Source organism: Anolis sagrei, chromosome 5 (genome assembly GCF_037176765.1).
Source record: "Anolis sagrei isolate rAnoSag1 chromosome 5, rAnoSag1.mat, whole genome shotgun sequence".
Taxonomy (NCBI): Eukaryota; Metazoa; Chordata; class Lepidosauria; order Squamata; family Dactyloidae; genus Anolis; species Anolis sagrei.
Genome location: NC_090025.1, coordinates 62276762 through 62297042, shown reverse-complemented (window position 1 = coordinate 62297042; position 20281 = coordinate 62276762). Strand labels below are relative to the sequence as shown.

The 20281-nt window shown below is 35.2% G+C and overlaps 1 protein-coding gene across 3 annotated transcripts in view; it reads left to right on the top strand.

Annotated features, from left to right (window-relative positions):
* VEGFC (vascular endothelial growth factor C) overlaps positions 1-20281 on the top strand; it is a 54737-nt gene that overhangs the window by 21128 nt on the left and 13328 nt on the right. The window contains exons 1-3 of one of the 3 annotated variants that reach the window (XM_060778684.2): positions 6153-6444; positions 13774-13993; positions 16459-16649. In XM_060778684.2, the coding sequence (XP_060634667.2) occupies positions 6367-6444; positions 13774-13993; positions 16459-16649 (489 nt within the window). In that variant the 5' untranslated portion in view covers positions 6153-6366. Of the gene's footprint in view, positions 1-6152; positions 6445-13770; positions 13994-16458; positions 16650-20281 lie in introns of those variants that run through there. The other 2 variants (XM_060778682.2, XM_060778683.2) reach the window with 2 other exon arrangements.

The following is a 20281-nucleotide window of genomic DNA, read 5'->3' as shown; positions in this document are numbered from 1 at the left end:
TGCTAGATGTTTTCCATTACAGAACCCATCATTGCTGAATGTTGACTATGTCAGCTGATACTGATAGCAATTTTAGTTAGAATAAATAAGCCAGAAGGATAATGTTACATAACAATGTATGTAGCATGCTTCAGAAAGTCTCATAAAATCCCAGACCATCGTTTTGTTTATTATATGAGCCCATTTTTTTTCTTTTAAAAGTTGACTGCCTTCCCCTACCTAAAAATCTTTCACATATTATGTAGTGATTTTGCATTTTCTCTTGCTCCCTTCTTGTGTAATATTGTTAGAAATCTTTTATTTGTCTTTCAAGATGTTTAATATTATTTAATGAAAGGAATGTTAGCTCTCTGTATATGAAACATTCCATTCTCATCTAGTGAAAATAATAATAGTTTGGCACTGTATTTGATCTCTTATATTCTCCATTGTGAAATTTATATTAGTTTATAACTTTACCAAATTTGGAAAAATAAGCACAGGAAGCATCATCGTCAATACAAACACAACCATACAGGCAAGCACCAGGCTCCTTTATTTGTGATGCAGTTTTCTTTTAAAAACTGTGATGCTTTTCTTGTTTTTCAGTTTTTCTGTTCTGATTCTTATTCACAGAAGTGACTAAATAATATTCATTAACATTTTCTCAAAGCAGAAATAATGCCAGAATTCCAACAAGATTTAAGCTTGAACACAGTACCAATGTGAGAGGATTTGTACAGGGCTCTTTTCTACCTTTCTATTCATACTTAACCCACACAATTGCAAATAATATTGTATATACAGTAGACAAGCAGGTAGAATGTTGGAGAAGCAAAAATGTTGGATAATGAGGGATTAAGGAAAAGCCTATTAAGCATCAAATTATGTTATGTTTTTACAAATTAAGCACCAAAACACCATGTTTTACAACAAATCGACAGAAAAAGCAGTTCAGTACACGGTAACGTTATGTAGTAATTATGGTATTTATTAATTTAGCACCAAAACATCTCAATGTATTGAAACAACTGTGGATCTGGGCAGGAGGCAGACTGCGTTGAATAATACAGAACGTTGGATGACTGAAGATTGGATAAGTGAGACTCTACTGTGTATATATGTGTTTGTGTGTGGTGTTTGTGTGTATCAAATATTTACTGTATCTGTGTTTATTGTTTCCTTACTCTGCACTATTTAATGTATTCATTGAATGGAAGTAACTTGCATGCCACAAATGGGGAAGGCTTGATGGGGAGATAATAAATGAGTCACAAATTTATCTTGAATTCCTTGTTGTGTCTTTTTGCAAGTGTTTGTTGATGAACAACCAAGAAACAAGGCTGTGTTGAGTCTGGGAATCTTCTGCCAATGTGTACTGAGCCACCTTCTAGTATTTATACAGCAGAACTTAAAAGTGTATATTTTCACTAATCCTTCCATATAAGGAAGGTTAGTTTCATCCTTCCATAATATAAACAATGATTTAAGACTGACATAATGAAGGACCCCCATCATGTGTATGGCCGATTTGAGATGTGAAACGTGAACTACCGTTTCACTGGACTATTCATCAGATTATATCAGTTATTATGCAACACAAGGCACAGGATGTTGTAGCTATGATTCCAAAATAAGCTTTTTCTAAGCAACAAAATTAATATGTGCTGTGTAACATGTACTAAATGGATAATACTTTATGCCAGTCATTATAATTTATTCTAGCATGGTATTATAGCTGGGCTGAGCAAGGACAAGTAACATTAATATAACAGGTGAATGAAACAGTTTTATAGATGCTCTATTTCTTCAATTGTAAGACATCATTGAATGTAAGACACATGGTAATTTCAAAAGATACACCTGTGATTCTAAGATGCACCCCATTTTAGAGATGTTTACATAGGGGGAAAGTGTGTCTTAGAATTGAAGAAATATAGTAATAAATGTTTCTTTTCTTTGCTATCTAAGTATTTTGAATGATGACGATATTTCAGTGACATGGAAAGAAATTGAAATGTTGCCCTTCTGATGTTATAAGCTAGGCATTTGCAGCCTCATCAGACAGGCCAAATTCTGGGGCATACGCTGCTTCCTCTTCACTTTTGCCACTGAGCCCACTGGCTCCCATCCCATAACATACATCTTCTTCCAGTGGGGTGTGGCAAAATTGTAGAGGAACTGATGTATGATGACGATGCTGCATCATGGGAGACTTCCAGTTTAGCATTAGGATCAATATGGGAAACCAGACAGTGAATGATTTCCCCTGTGGGATGGGGACAGGGGGAAGCCGGGTGATGCAGAGCATGGGGCAATGAGTTTTCCCTGCCCCCCCCCCTTTGCTGGGCACCGTGGTGATCCATGGCAATTCTGGTGACAAATGTGACGAGTCTGTGATTCTGTTGATGTTACTGTACTACAACTCACATCATCCCTATCCCTTAACCAATGACTAAGCATGACTTGCTTTCCATGCTAGTAATGTGTTTTCATATGGACATTATGTTAAACCTCAGTTTAGCATTACAGATCTTTTGCATCTCGGTTTAGCAGTTTACATAAGCATTTCATTTTCAGCTATCTGAAGTTACTTGTTAAACTGTGTTTAAGACTTAACTCTGGTTAAAGGAAATGTGCCAACTTCAAACCCTGGTTTACAGCTTAGACTTGTTTCTGTATATGGCACTAACCACCATTCTTGATTCTTGTGAAATTAAGACTGTACTTCTATTGACCAAAAAAGGGAAGTGAAACTTTCCAGTCTCTCCTACAATTGTACCAGAAAGAGGTGGGGCAACAATATAAATAACAGTAGGCTTATTGGAAAGGAACAGTTAGCTTTGTAGAGTACAAGGACAGTAGGATCTTAAAAGAAAATATTTTTTGTTGCTGATGGACCTGAAATTTTGTTAACCATCTTTTATTGACCCTTGCCTTTACTCACATGGTCCTGATAGGAAATTGGTCCTGTTTTGGATATATTAACATCAATATATCTTAGCTAGCAACAAAGTAACATCTGAGAATGTAGGTTTGTAACTTAAACATCCTCACTTACTTCTTCTTGTGTTATTTTTTAATATCTTTCCCTTATGAAGAAGCTTCAAATACTTGCATAATTTATTTTTTGCTTTGGAAAAGCTATTGCTGCTTGTGTGTTTTGGAATTTGTTCAACCAGATCAATACACAGTATTTCTCACTACTTTAGTTGACAAGACCTCTGGCAAGTGCGTTTTTACAGTCTTTTTACATCTGCCCAGCTCCCATTTTTTGTCCTATTAGGGGATGAAACACAACCAATAGTGATTCCTTCTCTTTATGCTCATTGTATTATTTCTGGATCTAACTGAATCATAGACCCTATCTACACTGCCATATAATGCAGCTTGAAACTGCATTATATGGTCAATGTAGACTCATATAATGCAGTGTAACTGCATTGAACTGCATTATATGACTCTGTACTGAACATATAATGCAGTTTCAAACTGCATTATATGGCAGTGTAAATAGGGTCATATAGTTCAGATTATAAAACTATTGTTCAAGTGAAACAAAAGCAAACTATTTTTGCCTATAGACACAGTCTCAGTCTAAACAGACCGAGACTGTGTCTACACTAGGCAAAACACTCTGAAGCAGTGGAATAGACTTCCTTGAAGTGTGGCAGACCTCTTCCAAATGTATTTATTCATTCATTCATTCATTCTCATGATTTATATAAGTGGGTATTTTAAAATTTCCCTGATCTTGAATGGTTCAAACATCAGTTCAAAATGTTGCTTTGCAACAGAAAAGGAGTGCCAAAGTTCACACCCGCCCTTCAGATCCCAAATGTTTAGAGCCAGACAGTTAGCTATTAAGTAATTAAATTTAAATATGTTCCTCAAAGGCCTTTTTCTTCTTCACCTGTTCTATTATTTTCCTGAACATTAAGGCAGCAGGTGTATTAAAAAAGATGCTTATCAAAGATCTTTGTAGGAATTGTCAATTAATTATCAGTTGATCTGTAAGATGGCTGGATATATTCCATTTTATTTCTTAATACTAAAAGAATTAATTCCTTTTTCTTGCATCTTGAAAAATAATACCAGTAGTTGGTGAAGCAAAGTAAGACCTTGTGGCCCTACTTGACCTCTCTGCATTCCATTTGTAAGTCTGTTTCATAATGTGGTAATTCCACTAAATACTAAAATGTAGGAAGGATAATTGACATATACAGTATGTTAGAAGTGCAATTCTGTGTTTCGAGTTCAAGTGACAGCTCAACTCTTGCACCTACTTCCAAATGGGGATGAGAGATAAAATGTATATTGTATTGCAATGTTGTAATATAAAGAATCAGAATGAAAAAATGGTGTATATTATACAGATACCATATTTTTGAACTTTGTACCTTCTTCAAAGCATATCAAAAGAGATGTGAACAACAAGGCAGTGGAGTCTATCTTGAAAATGTAAATGTTAAAAGGAAAATAAACACATAAGTGAAGGACACACTTATATATTTCAGGTTAAAAACTATGCTCCTGGTGAAGCATGGTGAATGAAGGCTGGAGAAATACATGTCTATAGAATCTCTTACAGAGTATACATGGACAAAACAACAGAGGAAACTAGTAAAGCAAACAATCCTCTTCACCAGCTACTTGCATTGTGTTAAAAAGTCAATTTGGCTATTAAAATGAAAATCATAAGAAAAATGGAGGTTGATGAAACCAAAACCCATATTTACCTATCTAGTCAGGTAAAGTACATTGTTTAGATGTATTTTAATGTTTATTATGTATTACTTTAATTCAGGTTGTTTTAAGGTGTCATTGTATGTTTTAAGGCACTGTGGAGGTACAATCTGTAAGCTGCTTTGAGTCCCCTCCGGGATAGAGAAAGGCGGGATATAAATAAGGGGAATAAATAAATACATTAAATTTCTTAGCTAATTCCATTTGGCATATTTTAAGTAAACTTAAAATAAATTCACAAATACTCATGGTGCTTTTTACAGAGATGAATTCATGATATTTGTCATCCTACTGTTCTAGAACATAATAATTTTATATCTGTTTCCTTTTACTACAATTTTGTAAAATTCTGTACATGCACGCATAAATCTGTCTTCATTTTTATGATGCATTGTAAGTCTTTGAGTTATAGAAAATTGATACTTTTAAATATACCGAACTTCTTGTTCAGATTTTATGGTCATTACAAGTAGGATGCAGGGAAGACCCAACACCAGATTGAACAGTTAGAACAGCAGGCTCCAGAGAAAATAGAAGAAAGGGGTAATGTCCCCACCCTTCTTCACAGTTTTGAGAAACTACCTAGAGCTAATTTTCAGCTAGCTTGATGAATTGCAGGGCAAATAAAGGAGAGTTTCATGCACTGCCAATATGAAGGTAGATTTAGAGCATTAAGTATCAGAACTTGAAACCTATGTAGTTAGATTGTTTAGTATCTGAAACTCAGTTGATACATAATTATCTTTCAAAACACTTCTAGACTCAGGTGGGTTCTCTCTGTGTCTCTGGTACAACATTAGACATTGTCATAGAAATATTTCCATCTTACTTTACTTCTGAAATGTATTTTTCTATACATATTGCACAAGGACCATTGTAATTATTCCAAACTAAAGAAAAGTCTAGTCTGTTTATGTATTGGATTTAATACATGATACAACTTACAGCAAATTTAGTTCTGGGCTGAAACAAATGTTACATCTCTGAATTGCCAGTAGAGTTTATTTGAAGAGTCAAAATACTAGATGGTATTTTGACATACAAAAAAATCCAAAGTATTACAATATTTTCCTTTTGTCTTTCAAGCTTTGCCACAGTCAAAAATTTGGTAGTCAGCAAATATTTAATACTAAATTAATCAATTTTTGACATTGTTAAAGTTGGTAAATAAATTGGGAGTTCCAAATGAAATTAACAGCAATGAACTACCTGTTACTTTCCTAAGTGGAAGCTGTGATCCCTAGGAAGTTATTCCAGGTATCATAAGAGAAGTCCTAGGTGACACCTCCTAGGTATTTAGAAATCTCTGATGCCCTTAGCTCATCAATTTTGAAGTCTCAGTGTCAGTAAATACATGGTTAGGATATATTAGGACAGGTTTTTGATCTATCCAGCTTCCATCTCCAGGTCCACAAGAATCTGAGCAAGAATGAGGTGGACTTGAATATTGTCCATGTGGTCCATACAACTGTATGGAAATTAATCAGGCTCATCTACAACTAACTTGTCTGACTCTTGCCTGTTTCCACAAGTTCATCAAGGCATAATTTAGTGGTGTGATAAACAACAAGAACAACACATACATATGATGAAAAGAAGAAAGGCATGAATAAGCGAAGAACAGCAAAACTATATGATTAGATGATGGACCAAGGATCGCATGTAGGAAATGGTTACAGAACCTCCCTTCGGTCAGCAACATACCACCTGCATTCAAAAGTGAGATGCTTCTTTGTTTTGGATTGAAATCCTAGAATCTTAGTTATTTGTACTTATAATTGTATGGAAATTTAGCTTTCTTGCATTGATGTCAGAATATCTGTGGGGCAACAATGCCCAGGGAAAAGTGGCATACAAATGCAACAAATAAATAGACCCTCTGGGGTAATGTTAAAGGTTAATTAGAATAACATAATACTGTATTAATTAAATTATTATTGATGCATTATTTCTCCTTATTAGAACTGGTTCATTGGTCAACCAGATAATCTTTTATGTGGACTGTTTCATCATGAGCTTGTTTGTTTAAAAATTAAATATTTGTTAGGATAGACAATATGACAAAGTAGGTGGTCTTGTAATCAATATTACTTCTCAGATCTGTAAACTTTACCAAGATTGTTTAACATTTTGAATTCATGCCCCATGACATTAGGCCATTTGTTTTGAAATAAAGTTCAGCATTTACTTCCATCACTATTGGATCTTACTTCCTGGACTATGAAAATTATGTTTTCTGGAGAATTGCTCAGTATATATGACTAGTTCACATAGTTTCTGTTGTTTCTTGTTAAATATTTGTGTTGGAGTTTACTTCTGTTTAGTCTGATTAATAACATTTAAACACTTGTCAGAAGAAGAATGTTGCTTATTACTGTTCAGCATATTGTAAACAATTGTAAGAAGATGGATTTTCATACATAATTGATTTCATCATAAGAACATGCCATTTTTTCAGAAGTCAGTTATATTAAAATGCTGGGAAATTAAATTATTAATAAACTTCACCAATCTGAAATATAGATTTATAAACACAAATCAATTAAATAGGGCTATCATCAACATGAAATGATGAGTTAATATTTTAACTGATGAAGAACAGAGTGCTATTTTATTTTTACATCAAGACATTATGTGAAGTTATAATTCCTGTAAGATAATTGAAAGCCTTTCATCTCAACTCTTCATGACATTGTGCCAAAGCAGCAACTATAGGAATTTGACCAATAGAACAGAAGACCACCAGCATGTATTGGTGACACTTTAATTTCAGTGAGGCTTGAACAACTGTGCAAGATGGAAAACTTTTCTGCTGCCATACTTACCCACAGAAATGTTTCCATTTCTAATGCCGCATGTTTCATAAAGTTCCTTAATAGTATAAAAATAGTAACAATACTTTTCAGAGTGGGCATTTTCAAAATTGTACTTTATGTAGTTAGCATAGAGAGAGCTACAAATGTATTTGTTGTCTGCAGCTCTTAGTTATCTTTGGTGTGGTGATAGGAAATCTACCAGTGTTGCTGTCCCACCAGCAGTTTTCTAGGACACGTTGGAAGCTCACGCTGACCTGGGCTGGCTTCGAACTCATGACTTTTCGGTCAGTAGTGATCTTAATGTAGCTGACTCCCAGCCAATCTCCATTATTTGAAATATGTGGGAACAGAAATATTTTGGATTTATTGGGGGAGGGGAGTGGACTATCTGCATTGACAAATACCCACATAATGAGATGTATTGAAAATTGTATATCTCCTAAATTCTAATCCTGAAATTCATCTATGCTCCATATACACCTTGCACACATGGCTTGAAGGCAATTTTATATAATAGTTTTATTAATTTTGTGCATGGAACAGTTTGTGTACATTGAATAATCAGAAAGCAAAAGTGTCTCTATATCAGCCACCCACACGTACATTCTGGATAAAGGATGCTCATCCTATTTTACAATGAACCCTCTGGTTCCACAGGATCCAAAGCCACAATTTCTAATGACCGTGGATTATCATAACCCATATTATTAAATGGCAGCAATATGGACATGCTGAAATAGGTACATTCACATTGACACCGTTTAATAATATAAGATGTGATTGTGTATGTTTTGCATATCCATAACAGATCCCAAAACTGAACCTCCATGAATATGCCAAGCCTACTATATTCCAATGACTTGTAAAGGAAGTAACTTTGTATTTGTTCTGTGTTAATCAGAGTTAAGTGCACTTACTAAGATTATTGTGTTTCAGTACTCTGAATTTCGAAACAGTTCTCCGTGATGAGAGACGGAGAAAGTTATAGCTCCCAAAGGGTGGGATAATAAGGTACACATGTGAGGCACCATCAACATGTATGAGTCTGCTGCTGAAATGGCAGAAGTTACTGTTCCCTATTAAGTTGAACTGTTATTGCCAATCTTCTACATTCAAGTGTACATTAGGATCATTTTACAACATTAACTAAAATTCTTGCCATTATTTCTAATTTTCTTGTGTTACTATGGTTGTCTGTCCAGGTGTGTGTGTGTGTGTGTGTGTGTGTACACATACCTGGAAGCTAAAAATTCTAGAAGCTTAAATGCAAGGAAAATACTAACTTGTCTTATGCTATGTTAAATTAAGGAAATTATTGGATAAAAACCCCATAACTATGGCACAAGGTTTATTTAAGTGTAAATTTATTCTATACTTCAGTGGTTCCCAACCATTGGTCCTCCAGGTGTTTTGGACTTCAACTCCCAATATTCCTAACAACTGGGAGTTGAAGTCCAAAGCACCTGAAGGACCAAAGGTTAGGAATTGCTATACATAATACCTTCTTACACCAAACAATTGCTTAACAAATAGTATCAAGAATGGGAAAAATGTTAAACCGAACAGTTGCTAAGAGGCTAATATTATACAGATATTTAGAACAATGAACTGATGTAGCAAGGGGCTTGGCTTCTGTCTGGCTCATGCGTGGCATGAGCCCCTGAACTCATTATCATTATAGTTTATATCTGCAGACCTAATTATTATTATCCAGGGAAAATGATATCTCTAGGAATTTGGTATCTCCTCCGGGGGTTCTATGTTATATTGCCTCTGGAAGTTGCCGCAGAGTTGCATTGACAGAACTGTCTAGGAATCAACTAGGTCCTCTTGGTCAGCTCTTTTGGTATTCTGGGTCTGGACATAAGGTAATTTAATACTCTTGGATGTAGTTCATCTGTTACCGGAGATTTGAATTTGTTTAGGATTGCCAGGTATTTCTGTACTACCTATTATGTATTTCCCCTGCTGAATCGTCTGTTCCATCTTCCCCAAAGTGAGCACGGTTTTCTGAGGCAAAGAAGTGTTGAGTAGTGTACTTCCTTTTCTATCCTTCCTTCAAGCATTTCATCATCTTTTCCACATAGTGTACTTTCTTTTGTTATAGACATAAAAAATACTCCAGTTTATATTGGGTTTGACCTCTTTAGCAAGTCTGAGCTAAGAAAAAAGTGATAGTATTGGACTCATATCTCTGCATTTTGTATCACATGTTGATTTTGTTGTTGGTCTGGAGGGATTTCAATACAGACAGAGGACATTCTCCTTGTGAGGGCCGAGACAAAGACTCAGTAAAATGTAAACTTCATTAGAATTGGTGAAGTAATGTCTCTTGCTATCTAGGATGTTTCTATGTATTGTCAAATGTCTTGCTATCTAGGATGTGTCTGTCTTTTGTGATGCCACAGGCCCCTTTCCTAGGCAAATAATATTGAATTTCTCAAGTAATCTCTATATTGCTATATCTGGAAAAAAAATGTTTGGATGCTCAAACAACTACAGCCCCAAATAAAAGATTTCACTGTTGTTGGAGATGAAAATCTCAGAGTTTAAATCCCAGGCTGTAGATCCCTTTCATTAGCATATTTCTGGGAAGTACTGAAGTTTGCAGATCGATCCTGAAATTGCAACGAAGTATCTGGGGGTTCTTTCACACAGCCACATTACCCAGAATACCAAGGCAGATAATCTACAATATTTGCTTTGAACTGGATTGTCTGAGTACACACTGCTATACGTATAATCCAGTTCATTGTGGATTTTGTACAGATATGTGGAAGGGGCCAGGGATAGCAACTGTACTTTAAACATATTGTTTCGACAAAAGTCTGCTCATGTGCATTCTTGAAAGAATAAGTATTATTGAAAAAGAGAGTAAACCTAAAATAGTTCAGTAGTCAGGTTTGAAACCTTATTTAAAGATTTTTAATTTTGGCCTTAGTAGAAAACACACCAAATTTGGTGATTAAGCATGTGGATTGCTATGGTGTTCGTTGCCAAACATTTTAAATGAGAATTTAGACATCCCAGAGGACCATTCTGTCTCCTATTACATTCCTGCCTTTCTTCCTGCAAGCTCTATATCTCATGCAGGAATCCTTTGCCATAAATCACACCATCTCCTGATCTTAATATATTTCAGTTAACCAACTTTTCCTGCATATAAATAAATTAACATAAAGGTTTGTAGACATCGTTTTTCTTTTAAAAACTGTCAACAAACTCCTGAAAATGAAATGTGCTGACAACTATAATTGCAATAAATATATTGGTTATGAATTATGAACTCATCTAATATTAAGTAGTTTCACCTTTAGAATTAATAAGTAGTGGTACCAGAGTTAGTGTGCAAAAAATATATCACACCCTAGATTTACTGATTGATTGAAGAAATAAATGTATGATCATTTTGATAGTTTTGGCGGTGGAGGCTTTTTTAAAAAACTGAGTGATTATATTTTCCTCACTGAAGTGATCTGACTAACTATCTGTCCATTCTATGAATTCCTTCAACTATAAATGGGACCACTAGTGAAGACTCTAAAATAAATAATAGTTGAAGTAAACGTGGCAGCTAACACATTGACTGAAACTGTCTATGGAACATATCTCATCAGTATTGAACTTTTTATGTTTCAGTTAAAGCAAATTTTGATGGGTAAAGGGGCCAGGGATAGCAACTGTAGTTTAAACATCTGTACAGCTTTCAACCTGCCAATCTGATGCCTGGCAAGTAAGGTTCATACTGTGTGTGGAGTCCTCTCAGCAGGTCACTTCACTTACTTCTGAATTTAGAAAGGTAGCAAATAGAAACAAGACATTTTATGTGGTGTTGCCTACACCTCGAAGCACTTCCCAGAAGAAGTAGAAGAAGAGAATGTATTGTCTAAAAGAAGATGTTTCATATATTTCATACCCATTGCAATATTTTATCTCTGGTGAAAACTGAGCTCTGTTTTATTTGCTCATGATTTAATTAACAATATGCTTTGATTCTGCTTCTTTTAGTGCCAGGCTACCTTATTACTTTCTTTTATATATATCAGATAGGAATCTTATGTCATGATCCATTGCAATAATTCTGCTGGAATAAAAGCAATTATTTCAGCAGAACTGGGGAGAGACAATGCACAGTGAACTCTTGCAGCTCCCACAGATCTTCTCAAGATCTTTTCAATATATCACCCTGGAACATATTTTGGGTGACATAGTATACTTAAATGGGAGAAGGAGAAAGTTCAGTTGAGGTGGCATTCAGGCCGACTGACAAAAGGAACCATCTCTTTCCCTTCACCTGCCCATTCCACTGACAGAACTGCTTCCACCCAGGGCAGTTCACTTTTGGATCCTTACCACAGACCTGTTATCAGGAAGTAAGTACACCGAACTCGGTGACATATCATATGTGTATTTGTGAATCCTGGCTCATCCAGGGAAATCCACTAGTTGACTTTAAACATACCACTCTCGGCTTCAGAAGTATTTTAGAACTAACAATTCTTAATTTCAAAAAAAGTTTCATTAATTTTTAAGCTTCAACTTACTGATCACTGGTCCAGCCTGCTAATTATTTTGATAGTAGTAATAGTAATAGTACAGTTAATTTCTTAATCACCTCTCCTCAAGGCTTAGGTAGAGTACAGTATAGTTTAAATACATTTATAGCATTTATCCAAGAGCAGGAACAGCATGTCCCACCAGGCATACCAGGAATACCTATGAACCAAGAGAAAGTGTTTTCCTGTGGATCACACAATATGGGAAAGTTATATCTTGGGAGATACAGTGTTATCAGATACAACACTGTGTGTAATCTCTAAAGTACAAAGCCTCTGCTAGCTACTCCTTAGTCTTTTGTCTAGCTGAAAGTTTTCAGTCATAAAATAAACACATGAAAACAATTATAACAAATTACACAATATTAAAACAGGGTTAAAAACAGAGTTCATCACCATGTCAGTTCATTTTACAGAATATAGAAGAATATCATATAAGCATGTAAGTTTGAAAGGAGGGAAGGTGCCTTCTCAATGTTTCAGAAAACACCTCTCAATTAATATGAGAGCTGTGACCCCAACCTGGTTGCCCTACTGCTATTCTAACAAATTCAAACTATTCAGTCATAATGGGCTGCTAAATGACGGCTTCACTTTCTTTTTAACTGCCATGGCACTGGTTTTGGACATAAAATTAACGTGTTAAGATGGAATTTTTTTTGTAAATGATATTGTTGGATATATTGATGAGGTAAGCTATCATAAACACTGGTAAGAAGTTCTGCAGAACCAAGAAACTATTGACATGAATTTTTTTTTAAGTTAGGGAAGGATCAAAAGTGATATGTATTATAAAAGTCTACAAATCACATTCAAAATCCAGTGGCATTCATGGAAACAGGTTGGCTGATTGAAATAACTCTTTGTACTTCTTGCATACCTTCCACCTTAGAGCAATGTTTTCAAAGCATTCTCATCATAATATTTCTCTTAATGTTTTTGGGATAATTGCTACCCCCCCCCCCCCAAAAAAAAAAAAGAAAGAAACTGAGGCTCAAAATGGATCACAATTTAAAAGAACAGTACAATCAAAAACATAATCAAATGACAACTTTTAAATAAAATTACATCATTTACAGTATTAAATCAATAAAAATTATGTCTTGCCAACTAATCTATCTCATGAGGGAAATGGTTAAAATCTCCTAAATTGCATAAACTAAGCTCCTTCTAAGTTAGATCTTCATGTTCTGTTTTTCTATTCTACAGTATATTAGTCATGATTTCATGAATTCATGATTATGTTAGTTTGTCAAGGAAGAATCTCACAGACAATTGAAACCCTTCACCCTGATATTTTAACAAGTTATTGGATAGTATCTCTCTGAATTGAATAATACTCATTTTTAGTAACTTTGCATAGAAGTGCAGCATAAGAGGCACTGGAAGAAAACTTCGCATTTACAATTTATTAATGTTTGCTGAAACTAATTCTAATGGGAGTGTGTATAGCCATTTCTTTGAGGAAAATATGGGCAATGTCAGTATATATCTTGGTTGTTTGTATGAATGATAAAAAAATGAGAAAGTAAAAAATGGCAATCACTTCAACCTGAAGACATTTTTTCTTTATATCAGAAGAATTTATCTTGCTAAACATTCATGCAATTGTTTGATTGATATGCGTAAATATTTGTATAATGCAAAAAGTAATTATCCTCATATTTTTCAAGCAGACTTACGCAAGCAAAGAGTTGGAGGAGCAGTTACGATCTGTATCCAGTGTGGATGAACTCATGACAGTACTTTATCCAGAATATTGGAAAATGTTCAAATGTCAGCTGAGAAGAGGGAGCTGGCAACACAACAGGGAATTGCCCAGCTTCGATGCAAAATCAGAGGATTCAAATCCAATAAAATTTGCCGCAGCTCATTACAGTCCAGAGATCTTGAAAAGTAAGTATGAGGAATTAACATCTATCTAATATTGTAAATCACACTGTAAGAATATGTTAGTCCTTTCATGTGTGTTTTATCATTTACACTCGCTAAAGAAAAATGACTACAACATTTTTGGTTAATACATTATTTTTTATGGTCAGCATCTCAAATCTTCCTAATAGCAAGAGATGATATAAGAGTTTATAGTTTTTTGAACTGTGTTTAAAAATTACAGTGATGGATGTGCAACATCTGGATACACATTAGTCCAGGTTAAAGTGTTTTGCAGGGCAGATCAAGCATTTTAGGCAGACACTAGAGAGGTGAGACTAAGCTTAAGATACCACAGAGAATTTAAGGAATTGCTCTTTGGTGAACATTTTGGCATTTTGCCTGACAAATTGTTTAGATCAGATAGCTTGATACAAATATGAGCTGATGTCAAAGAGGACTTGTCCCTCAGTTATATCTAAGTATATTTTCATCCATTTCCAGCTCCTCTTACTATTCCTGATTATTTTTATTACACAAATTACTTATGGGACCCTCATATAGAAAAGGGCTATCTCATTTCAGTTTGGATGGGGAGATACCTAGATTTATGTCTGCGGGAAGTGACAAATGGTAAATGTCTGGCTGGCAATAGCCCAGGATCCAAATTATTTCATCCTGCCCTTGTTTGTTTTGTAATTTCTATGAGGGCACATATATGGGTTCTGCAATTTAGCACCATTTGGGGAACTTTCTAAAGCTCAAGCCTAGGAGCTGAGGTTCAGTGCCCACTCCCACCCTAAAATCAAGAGAAATGTTCTTCAAAATTGTTATTTGCCATGAAGGAAGAGAGTATATGTTTTCCCTCATTTAGGTCTCTTTTTGAGAACTAAATGATCAACATCTTGGAAAATGTTCTCTAGTGAAATTGTTCGTCATTGCGTTTATGAGCCTTTTATGCTTTCATTTGCTCAAAGAGTTTCTGCTTGTTTTTTGTTTTCTTTTTTTTAGAGGATGGTTACTATGCACTTTGCATTTGGGGTGGAGAGACGATTGCCCATGCATTTTCTTAATGCAGCTGGTCTCTCCTCTAAGAAGTACTGAGACTAGGAGTAAATTTCAGACTCATGGCAATGGCCTAAAGTTTGTCTAATCTGTTCAAGGATTTGTGGTTATTACTTCCTAATCACAATTACGGAGGCCATCAATGCACATTGGGACACCAGTTAGGGAGTATCAATACCCAGTGGGACACTCTTGCTGGTGTCCTGTTATGCATCTTCACAATTAATTTCCAAAGTTTCTTAGTAGAGTTACTTTTTAACTAAGTATACATAAAGAGAATTCAGAGCAACCTGTGACTTTATTTCATACTGTTCAAGGCTGCCTCCACTCGAATCAGCTCTGTGCATTGTTTAGCCTCCACTGAGCTGATTCATCTTCCCTTCAGGCTGGGTGGGCAATGTAAATGTGCGCTTGGAAGTGACAGTGAGGACTGACATTATTTGGTAGAACTCTCCTCAATTTTTTTCATTCTCAGTGTGTCAACAGCCAGTTTGCCCTATGTGTGCCTGAAGAATAAGAACAGGTTGCTTACCTGTAACTAATGTTCTTCAGGTGATAATCTGTGAAGTCATACAATCCATCCTCCTCCCCCCACTGCAGGTAATTCCCATCCTTTGGTGGGATATTCCCACATAAATCATGAAGGAAATGAGTTTACATAATCCCCCTGAGGATTACGTAATAGTAAAATCTCTACTTTTGGGGAGTAGAAGCATGAGTTTCAGCTTTCAGACTTGAGCTCTAGAAATTTCTAGGATGGAATACATGCCCAGACCTATTTTTGTGACCGCATATATGATCACTCAAAGAACACCGATTAAAGGTTAAGCAACATGTCTGAAGAACTTTTTCAATAAAACTATATCTACAGTTGTTACAACCTTGTTGCAGAACAATTTAGTAAATGCTACAACAGAGTAAATATTTAGTTAGTTATTACAAATTAGTATGTAATTCCTCATCTCTGAAGACCCGGGGTCTCCCTCTTTTCTTTTTTGCCTTCAAAACTTTTTTTTAGTTTCTGTGGATTGTCCTCTGCTAACTTTCTCCAAGGTTTCTTGCAACTGTTTTCTTATTCCCTTCCCTTTTCTTCTTCTCTACTCCTTCCGCTCCTTCTACCATCTCACATAGCCCCTCCACATGCCTCACTCTATTTTTTGATCAGTCACTGCACTAACTGAATCTCTGCTCTCCCTCATAAGAAATTTTTCTTGGTGAATCAAGTATATTATTCATAAAAAGAATTCTAGTCATAAAATATCATAAGTAGGAGTTTGTACCTTCAACAGTGTTCACTTAAGGAAATTATATTTCAAAACAATCTATTTCATAACCAAATGTCAACTAATTTTAGGGGAACCTGGATTATGAATTATTAAAAAACCCTACTTTATAACCTATGAGCTTTCCCTGTAACTTGGCAGGTATTGATAATGAGTGGAGGAAAACTCAATGCATGCCACGTGAGGTATGTGTAGATGTGGGGAAAGAATCTGGAGCAACAACAAACACCTTCTTTAAACCTCCATGTGTGTCCATCTACAGATGTGGAGGTTGCTGTAATAGTGAAGGTCTGCAGTGTATGAATGTCAGCACAAGCTACGTCAGCAAAACAGTAAGTTGTTACTATTTTTCATTTACATTCTTGTTTAAATGTCTGCATATTGTTCAAATATTTATCATTTAAATATTTATTACTATTTTGATGTGTTTAAAGGGAATATTATGTTAGGTTGTATAACTGTGAAGTATAATGTGAGTATATTTGCCCTTGGTATGTGATATGTTTATCGTTATAGATTACATGCAACACAGAGTTGCATACATAATTGACTAGAGAAGGGGAAGCACAAAGAGTAGTATAAATGTGAAGGTTTTAGGGCACACAGATGACCAAAATCATCTTCTGTTCCCTCAATAGACCAGTCAAATAGGATAAATTGGGTAGCTGTACAATATGTACTCAGAAACAAGATTCATTAAATGCAATGTGGCTTACTCCCTAGAACAAGAGTGAGAACTTATTGGCCCTCTAGATGCAACTATAGCCAATTTAACACGTGATAAGGAATGCTGGGAATTGCAGTTCAGTTGCATCTGAAAGGACATGTGTTTAGGGTTGTATTATAAAATTACAGAAATTAATCTCTCTATGCCATCTATTTAGCAAGATCACAAGCACAGCCTATATGGCATTATTAGAATGGATCAAAACATTTCTAACACAGGAGAAGAAAGACTTCAAATACTTTCCACAAGAAGAGACGGCTTGACCTGAAGCAACAAATAATTACAGTTTAAATCCTGAGATATTGAGCAGGACCATGGTAAAATGAACAAATGTTTCCCAAACAATACCTTCCCAAAAGGATTCACTGATGACACTAGCAAGCAAACTATCCAATTCCTTAAAGTGATTTTCCATAGATTCTGCATTTGGATTTCCATAGGTAGCTACTATGATAGTAAAGATACTGGACTGTATAGATCATCTGTTGCTGAAAGACAGCTTTTCTTGTGTCCTTTTGTTTACTATGGAAAATTACATAAGTAGCTTATAAAAAGCCGAAAGGACTGCAGTTATTTTAGCTATATTTAACAACTTTGAAATATACTTTGCTTTATTTTCCATAAACACAATAGATGCCAGGATGTGGCTGGGGATTGTCTTTCCACTTGGTCTGTTGTTAGGATATTTCATTAGACAGTGAACATTTTGCTCACATAAGAACATGCTATTTACTTTGGTATGTTGAATGTAATAGCATCAGCACAGTCAGCAATAAAAGTAGCCACACCTTAAGCCTCCTCAAATTTATCACAAATCACCCCATTAAACTAGTACTTTATATAGTTGAATGAATAAGGAATCTCAAAAATTTTAAGTAAAAGTTTCTTTATTGACCTTCATTTATTAAAGTTTGATCCATATGCATTACATTTTCAGGCTTATCTCTGCAACTGTGGTTACTAGGGAAAAATTAATCTTGGCTAGGAATTTTCGGATTGATATGGAAGTTCACAGACGGTACAATGATCCCTGAACTCAGTATGGAACAATTTGCCTACTGAGATTTTCATATCCCTGTGTCCTTCGGATCACTACAAAGATAAAAATATTTTTGTCCATGGCGTCCATCAAGGACTCACTCAGTGGGGAATACATTTCTCAGAATAGTTGGAGAGTATTTTCTCACAGACATAAGCAGACAGTTTTAATTGGCTTGCAGCAGTTGACTTACCATGCATTATGTTCACACACACACACACACACACACTTTGGAAATATATGCTTTAGTGGAATGCTTGAGTCATTTGTGAAATATGAGTCTGTATTTCTCAAGATTTTTATCCTTCAGTACAATAACACTGGTGATTTAGTAAGTGTTCTCACCATTGATGTATGTATTAAATACTATTCCTTTTAAAATATAAAATACCCTTTTAAAATATTTTGGTTTTTTATGTTTTTGCACTACATCTTGGTTTTATTGACAAAATATGCAGAATATACATAAGTAGTAGGGGCTAACTTGTTATTTCAACTTAAAGAATAGTTTTGAGTTTTTATGTTATGTTTTAAATTGTCTTTTTAACTTATGATAATGTTTTAATTAATGTTTAACTGTGTTTTTATTATTGTTGTTGTCATCTAAAGGTTACTGGTTGTAAGCTGTCCTAAGTCCCCCTCCGAGGTTGAGAGGGATGGGATATAAATGTCTGAAATAATAATAAATAACATTATTTGGAAAAGAACAGTCCAATTATGCTCAGCACTTTTTGGTCGCACTGATTTCAGTGCACAGATATAATAAAGATAGGTAGATTAAACACAATTTTCCATCATGCTAATCAGATTTTTTTTATCGCTGTTATAAATATGTTTCTTTCCATCAAGCAATTTGCTCAGAGCTTCTGGTTATACACTGATTTTACACTGGAGCATTACAAAAATATAAAAGATGGACAGTTAAGTTTATATGCTATTTTAAGAAGAGTGTGACAGGAAGTCTGGACAGGAAAATATAAAATAAATAGAGGGATTTAGCATAGACTCTTTGGGGGAGAGATTATGTTTAAAAGTGCTATTCAAAGTGATGGACCTTGTATTGGTGATGGCCCACATGCCATAGGCTGTGGATCTCAGGCATGTTTTCACTCAGCAAAGAATTGTGGCCAACAAGCATAAATATAGTACCAGTTACTGGCACATTGGGGACGGGGAGATTGCTGATCTCTCACTTCAGCTTGAGATGCAATATTAAATCTCCTTCAGTGTGTTTGTACCCATGTACAGCCACCAGATCCCCCTATCCCTAAATATAGCCTTTATGTCCAAAAAGCTTGAGGCCCCTGGTATAGCAGAATCAAATAAGGTACTGTATGTGTGAACGATCTCAAAGTGTTAAATCATTACATTGAAAAAAGTAGATATAATCATTAATAAAAATAAAGTACAACTGTGACAGCTCCTTCATATTATATAACCAACACACACAAACTAGAATGTGAATATGCTAAGAGGATTGTGTTACTCAGGAAATGAGTCATGTTTGCACATATTTTCTTTGCTTGAATTTATATAACCCTTGGTCATGGATGCACCACAACCCATGTATCCTATATACAAATTACGCACACTAAATTCTAACTAGCTAGAATTAGTTTTGCTTGTGAGTGGTATGGTAGACTCCATCAGTGAAAGATCTGGAATACTTTTCTGCAGTGTGCCATTTGCTACATCATTTGCCATCAATTGCATAACCTTAATTGGTGTCAAATGATGTAGCAGATATAAATGAATGCCTCTTGTCAACAGTGAGTGAGTTCAGTTTTAGAAGAGTTCACTATAACTAGCAGTATTTATACAACCCTGTCAGTCCAGATCCTTCACATTGTGTGTTACACACATTGGCCAAAGTTACAAATCCCCCCCTCTTTTTATTTATTTATTTTGGTTGTAATACAACATGTCTGAAGCACACTGTAATTTGCCTGGCTGGGTTCTGTAGTTTTTTCTTCTATTTTAGTCAACACTTGTCATTAATTCTCATTGGGAATGTATATTATTGTAGTTTTAGTCAATCTTATCACAGGAGTGTACCTTTGCTCATTTTTACAACCAAACCCCACCCAGAAAGTATTGTTTGACCCTTCCCTCCACAGTTTGTTGATCTTGGAGTAGGGGAAAACTTTTTCAGGATTTTGCCTAAAAATAATTAAGACTAAAAAATTTCAATTTCTGTT